Source organism: Zonotrichia albicollis, chromosome 13 (assembly GCF_047830755.1).
Source record: "Zonotrichia albicollis isolate bZonAlb1 chromosome 13, bZonAlb1.hap1, whole genome shotgun sequence".
Classification (NCBI taxonomy): Eukaryota; Metazoa; Chordata; class Aves; order Passeriformes; family Passerellidae; genus Zonotrichia; species Zonotrichia albicollis.
Genome location: NC_133831.1, coordinates 1,169,515 through 1,175,377, shown reverse-complemented (window position 1 = coordinate 1,175,377; position 5,863 = coordinate 1,169,515). Strand labels below are relative to the sequence as shown.

General features: G+C 67.3%; 2 protein-coding genes across 2 annotated transcripts; one reads left to right on the top strand and one right to left on the bottom strand.

Moving 5' to 3' along the window:
- The first annotated feature begins 215 nt into the window (after positions 1–215).
- Positions 216–3,994, top strand: HAS3 (hyaluronan synthase 3). The gene is made up of 4 exons (XM_074550670.1): positions 216–704; positions 1,483–2,103; positions 2,610–2,711; positions 2,792–3,994. The coding sequence occupies exons 1-4, from the start codon at positions 387–389 to the stop codon at positions 3,713–3,715; spliced, it is 1,965 nt and encodes a 654-aa protein (XP_074406771.1). The 5' UTR covers positions 216–386; the 3' UTR covers positions 3,716–3,994.
- On the bottom strand, positions 3,862–5,863 carry CHTF8 (chromosome transmission fidelity factor 8). Its single transcript, XM_005494307.4, has 3 exons — positions 5,693–5,863; positions 5,498–5,615; positions 3,862–5,429 (listed from the first exon to the last, which is right to left on the bottom strand). The coding sequence occupies exons 1-3, from the start codon at positions 5,713–5,715 to the stop codon at positions 5,214–5,216; spliced, it is 357 nt and encodes a 118-aa protein (XP_005494364.1). The 5' UTR covers positions 5,716–5,863; the 3' UTR covers positions 3,862–5,213.

The window sequence follows — 5,863 nt, the reverse complement described above, 5'->3', positions numbered from 1 at the left end:
TCCCACAGACTCAGAATGGCCCCTCCAGGAGCTGGCTGTCCCCTGCCATCGGGCCACCACAGGGACAAGGTGCTGCTGTCCCCGCATGCCCCTGGTCCTGCCCTGGCACCCAGCGGGCGGGGAGAGATGCAGTGGCCGTCCCTGTCCCTCACCGGTCACTGCTTTGGGGGTGACAGGGTGACACCTTCCCAGTGCCGCCCCCACCCCGAGCGCCTGCCGGGGTCCCCGGGGCTGGCTCCGTGCCCTGCCCGCTCCTGCTGCCGGTGCCGGGTGATGCTGATGCCGGTTCCGGTGCAGCGCCGGAGCCGCTGCCGGTGCCGCCGGTATAGCGGCTGTGCCGTGATGCCTGTGCTGGTGCCAGTGCCGGTGCAGCGCTGGCGCTGCTGATGCCGGTGCCGCCGGCGCCGCCGGTGCTGCCGGTGCCGGTCATCACTCCCGCAGTGCGGGGCTGGGGCCGGTGCCAGGTCCTGCCGGTGCGGGGCGGGTTCCCGGGGGCTGCGGGCGGAGCTGGAGCCGGTGCCGGTGCTGGTGCCGGGGGCGGTGCCGGCGGTGCCGGTGCCGGTGCTGCCGGTGCCGGGCGGAGCCCCCGCGGGCTGCGGGCGGTGCCGGCCCCGCCGCGGTATAAAGGGGCCGCACGGGCCGGGCCGGGCGCACAGCGGCGGCGGCGGGTGGGGAACGGCGGCACCGCCACCGGCACCTCCACGGTGAGTCCCGCTCCCTCCTCCTCCCTCCCGGGCCGCTGCTGCAGGCTCGGGGTCCCCCGCGGTGCTGCGAGCCCGGCTGCACCGGAGGCTGCGGGGCCGGGGGTAACGGGAGCCGGGAGCGCCGGGGGCTGCGGGACCGGGGGGAGCCGAGAGCGCCGGGGGCGGCGGGACCGGGGGGAGCCGGAGGGGCTGCCCGGGAGGTGCCGCCGGGGGTCCCTGGGGTAGCTCCGCGCCCCGCACGTGCTCGGGCACCCCGAGCCGCCCGCACCCCCTGCCCGCTCCCGGTGCCTCTCCGCAGTCCCGTCCTGCCCGCGCCGCCCGTCCCATCCCAGCCCGCAGCGGGCGGGGGTCTCGCCGCTGCCTCCCCGCAGCCGGGGGTCCCTGCACACGCTCGGGGGGCGAAGGGCTCTGCGCGGCCGCGATTCCCCCGGGGACACCCGGTCCCTGCCATCCCCGTGCCCTTCCCTGTCCTCCAGCCCAGCCATCGCCTGCGAGCGGCCGCGCTCCTGCTTGGGTGAATGGGGGAGCTGGCACCGTGCTCCGTGGGGCACCTGGGACCCTGCACCTCCCCTGGCACACACACAGAAGGGTGTGGGGGACCCCCGCACCTCCTCTGGCCCCGTGGAGGCACCGGGATGGTGTCACCCCCAAACAGTGACCCGTGAGGGACAGGGTGGCCGTGGGGCTGCAGAGCAGCAGGGCCACCCCGCTTTTGCGTTCCGGGTGACCTGATGGGGAGGATGTCCCCGTGCCCTGACGGCGCCCCGTGTCCCCCCAGATGCCAGGGAGCCTCTCCACGGCCCTGCGTGTCGTGGGGACCAGCCTCTTCGCCGTGGCGGTGCTGGGGGGAATCCTGGCCGCCTACGTCACAGGGTACCAGTTCATCCACACGGAGAAGCACTACCTCTCCTTCGGCCTCTACGGGGCCATCCTGGGGCTGCACCTCTTCATCCAGAGCCTCTTCGCCTTCCTGGAGCACCGGCGCATGCGGGGCGAGGGGCAGCCGGTGCGGCCGGGGCGCTCCGTGGCCCTGTGCATCGCCGCCTTCCAGGAGGACCCCGACTACCTGACCAAGTGCCTGCGCTCCGTCAAGCGCATCGCCTTCCCCGACCTCAAAGTGGTGATGGTGGTGGACGGCAACGGCCCCGACGACACCTACATGCTGGACATCTTCCACGACGTGATGGGTTCCGAGCGCTGCGGCAGCTACATCTGGAGGAGCAACTTCCACGCCTGGGGCGAGGGGGAGACGGAGGCCGGGCTGCGGGAAGGGCTGGCCCGAGTTCAGGCGCTGGTCCGCAGCAACACCTACTCCTGCATCCTGCAGAAGTGGGGCGGGAAGCGGGAGGTGATGTACACGGCCTTCCGGGCGCTCGGAGACTCCGTGGACTATATCCAGGTGCGTGCATGGGCTGGGGGATGTGGGCAGTGGGCGTCCTGGGCACGGGGGCTGCGGGTGCAATGGGAGCAGCCCCGGGAATACCCAGTACTGGATCTGGCCCCATGCACTGGCCTAGAGCCACCAGGGCTGGGGGCTGCTGGCTCTGGGGTGGCCGAGGTGTTCACTGCTGCCCACACTGCTGCCCATGGGTGTCCCATCAGCTCCTCTTCAGCACATGGCCTGCTGTGCTGTCATCCCGTGGGACAGTGTGGCACGGGGTGCAAGGTCCCCACAGGTGGTGGCAGGGAGAGGTCCTCCCTCGGTGCCAGCAGCCAGAGATGGGTGTCCTGGGCAGCGGTGCCCCGGTACCACGGGCTGCTCCGCTCCCCTCCATCGCCTGCCGGTCTGCGGGGCTCTGCCTGGTCTCGCCGTCCGTGGCTCAGGCTTGCCTGGCTGTGGGCTGGGCTGTCTGCCGGGCGCGCGTGGGCGGCGGGAGCGGGGCTCGACGTTCCCTCTGCCCCCAGGTGTGTGACTCAGACACCGTGCTGGACCCCGCCTGCACCGCCGAGATGCTCCGCATCCTGGAGGCCGACCCCCACGTCGGCGGCGTCGGCGGCGATGTCCAGGTACCCCGGCGTGAGGGAGGGCAGGGCTGGGGCCCCAGGGGCTGCAGCGCCGCCGGGGCTCACGTCCGTCCCCTCCCCAGATCCTGAACAAGTACGACTCGTGGCTGTCCTTCCTGAGCAGCGTGCGGTACTGGATGGCCTTCAACGTGGAGCGCGCGTGCCAGTCGTACTTCGGGTGCGTGCAGTGCATCAGCGGCCCCCTGGGCATGTACCGCAACGCGCTGCTGCAGCAGTTCCTCGAGGACTGGTACCACCAGACCTTCCTGGGCAGCAAGTGCAGCTTTGGAGACGACCGGCACCTCACCAACCGCGTGCTCAGCCTGGGCTACCGCACCAAGTACACGGCTCGCTCCAAGTGCCTGACGGAGACGCCCACGCGGTACCTGCGCTGGCTCAACCAGCAGACCCGCTGGAGCAAGTCCTACTTCCGCGAGTGGCTCTACAACGCGCTCTGGTTCCACAAGCACCACCTCTGGATGACCTACGAGTCGGTGGTCACCGGCTTCTTCCCCTTCTTCCTCATCGCCACCGTCATCCAGCTCTTCTACCGCGGCCGCGTCTGGAACATCCTCCTGTTCCTGCTGACGGTGCAGCTGGTGGGCGTCATCAAGGCCACCTATGCTTGCTTCCTGCGCGGCAGCGCCGAGATGATCTTCATGTCCCTCTACGCCCTCCTCTACATGTCCAGCCTGCTGCCCGCCAAAATCTTCGCCATTGCCACCATCAACAAGTCGGGCTGGGGCACCTCAGGGCGCCGCACCATCGTGGTGAACTTCGTGGGGCTGCTGCCGGTGTCCGTGTGGGTGGCGGTGCTGCTGGGCGGGCTGGCCTACACCGCCTACAGCCAGGACCTCTTCAGCGAGACCGAGGTGGCCTTCCTCATCTCAGGTGCCATCCTCTACGCCTGCTACTGGGTGGCCCTGCTCACCCTCTACCTGGCCATCGTTGCCCGCCGCTGCGGCAAGAGGCAGGAGCAGTGTGGGCTGGTCTTCACTGAGGTCTGACCGTGGGGTGGTTCCCGGTGCCACGGCCATCCAATGTGTCAGGGTAGCCACTGCCGTCCCCTCTTGCCCATCCCGGAACCACCAGGTGCTGGGGTGATCCCACGTGCTGGAGTGAACACCCCCAGACCCCTTTTTCCCAATCCCGGAGCTGCTGGGCAGCGCTGAGCGCTCCCAACCCTTGGCGTTTCTCATCAGATCTTGAAATCTTGCTTTTATTCTTTATTAAGGTGCAAACTTTTCCTATACTTTCCTTTTTTCCATCCCAAGCTGGCCACGGAGAAGCCGAGCCAGGGCTGCCCATCACCCAGCCAGGTGCTGCCAGCGACATCCCAGCTGTGCCCTATGGAGCATCCCGGTGTGGAGCGCTGCTGGCCGCGCTCCCACACCCCATTCCAGAACCTTCCACCCCTCGGTGCTTTTACAGGGATTCCAGTCCCTCCTCCGTGGTGCTAGAGCACTCCCCACCCCAGGACACACAGTGTGCCAGCCCTGCTGGCTGCGCTGCCTCTGCCCCACGGCTGCGTGCGGGCGCGTACCCACGGGCAGCCCCCAGGCCTCTCGGGGGTCTGGCTGCTCCAGGAGGGCAGCAGGTTCCTTCAGCTTTGCCAAAGAGCCAAGGGGGGATCCTGGCATGGAGAGACTGGGAAATCTGGGGGGCTGTGTGCCGGCCGGGGCGTTGCTGGAGACCCCTTGGGGCCGTGTCACGCTCTGGCCACCCCACGGCCCTGTCACTCCCACCCCAAAACCTTCCCAGCAGTGGGGAGATGGGGATTTAGGCAAGGTGCTTCCCAACTTTCCCCTCCCCAGGGAATTCACCTGTGGGTCCTTTTTTCAGGACTTGGGTAAAAACCCCTTTCTACGACGGAGCTTTTAGCTGTTTTTTGTTTAATTTAATACGAGGTTTTTTAGAAGACTTTTGTAGCTCTTTGGTATTGTCGCAGATGGTTTGTAAATCTATTTATTTTTGAACCTGCCAGGGGAATTTTTTTCCATATTTCGGGTGGAAAAGGCTGGTTTTTATATCCTGACGGAGTTGTGGAAATAAAGACTTGAAGCGAAGACGCATGGTGTGTTTTGGGGAGGGTCCCTGAGCCCCCTGCCCGACTTGAGGCAGGTTGGTGCTGAGTCCCTGTGTGGCACTGGTGTCCCCACAGCTGCAGGGAGGGGGTGGAAGGAGACATCTCCACTCTGGCACCTCCATGGATCCCTGGGACCTGCTGGAGACTGTGGGCAGCTCCAGGGTGGGACAGCCCTGCCCCGCTCACAGAAAGTCCCAACCTACCAGGAGCCATGGACCCGGGGTGATCCACGGGGTCTGTGGCCAACAGCTTGGTTGCTCTCTGAAAAAGAGTCATTTTGGGGGGGACAAGTGACCCAGACACAGGACCCAGCAGTGCCAGTGTCCCCTGTGCAGGACAGGGATGACATCCTGGATCTCCCCAAGTGCCTGCTGCTTTTTCCAGCAGCAGATCAGAGTTCATAGCCCACATCCTTCCCCTCAGACCTTCTTGGGCACATGGGTGATGATGGGCTTGGGGCGGGTTTTGAAGAGCAGCTTGGTTTTGATGAGGGCAGTAACGGTGTAGTGGCCCTGGGGCTCCCCAGGGCTGGGCTGGGAGGCTCCTCCCTGCTTCACCAGCACAGCAAACGGCTTCTCCAGCTGCACCACCTTCCCGTAGAGGATGTGGTGCCCCACGATGAGCACAGGGACGCCCTGGGGAGAGCGGAGGGTGAGGCTGGGCTGGGCTGTCCCCAGCAGGTCCCAGCGGTGTCTGGCCTCACCTCACAGGTGTAGTGCAGGTCTCCCAGCAGGCTCCCGGCCAGGTCCCCGCTCTGCCGGGGCTCCACCTCGCCCTGCAGCTCCAGCAGCACCCACTGTGCCAGGGCCCCGGTGCCACCGCTGGGGAGACATGGGGAGGGTCACCCGGGCACCAGCGGGCACAGGGACCAGGGGACATGGGGACCCTTGGGGCTCACCTGGAGATGACAATCTGCACCATGCTGGGCCCTGCAGAGACACGGTCAGGACAGGGCAGTGGGGAGGGGAGCAGGAGCCCCTGGCCCTTCCCCTCTGGGGGGATGAACTTGCACCCCCGGGCCCCACAGACCCCCCATGCACAGACCCCGTTCTGGGCCCACAGATCCTGA

What these genes read in the sequence shown, in the direction of transcription:
- HAS3 (XM_074550670.1), top strand. Translation starts at nt 387, where the DNA reads ATGCCGGTGCCGCCGGCGCCGCCGGTGCTGCCGGTGCCGGTCATCACT. An exon ending in ACTCCGTGGACTATATCCAG is followed by an intron (nt 2,104 to 2,609) that starts GTGCGTGCATGG and finishes CTCTGCCCCCAG; the next exon opens with GTGTGTGACTCAGACACCGT. An exon ending in GCGTCGGCGGCGATGTCCAG is followed by an intron (nt 2,712 to 2,791) that starts GTACCCCGGCGT and finishes TCCCCTCCCCAG; the next exon opens with ATCCTGAACAAGTACGACTC.
- CHTF8 (XM_005494307.4), bottom strand. Translation starts at nt 5,715, where the DNA reads ATGGTGCAGATTGTCATCTCCAG. An exon ending in GTGCAGATTGTCATCTCCAG is followed by an intron (nt 5,616 to 5,692) that starts GTGAGCCCCAAG and finishes ATGTCTCCCCAG; the next exon opens with CGGTGGCACCGGGGCCCTGG. An exon ending in ACCTGCACTACACCTGTGAG is followed by an intron (nt 5,430 to 5,497) that starts GTGAGGCCAGAC and finishes CGCTCTCCCCAG; the next exon opens with GGCGTCCCTGTGCTCATCGT.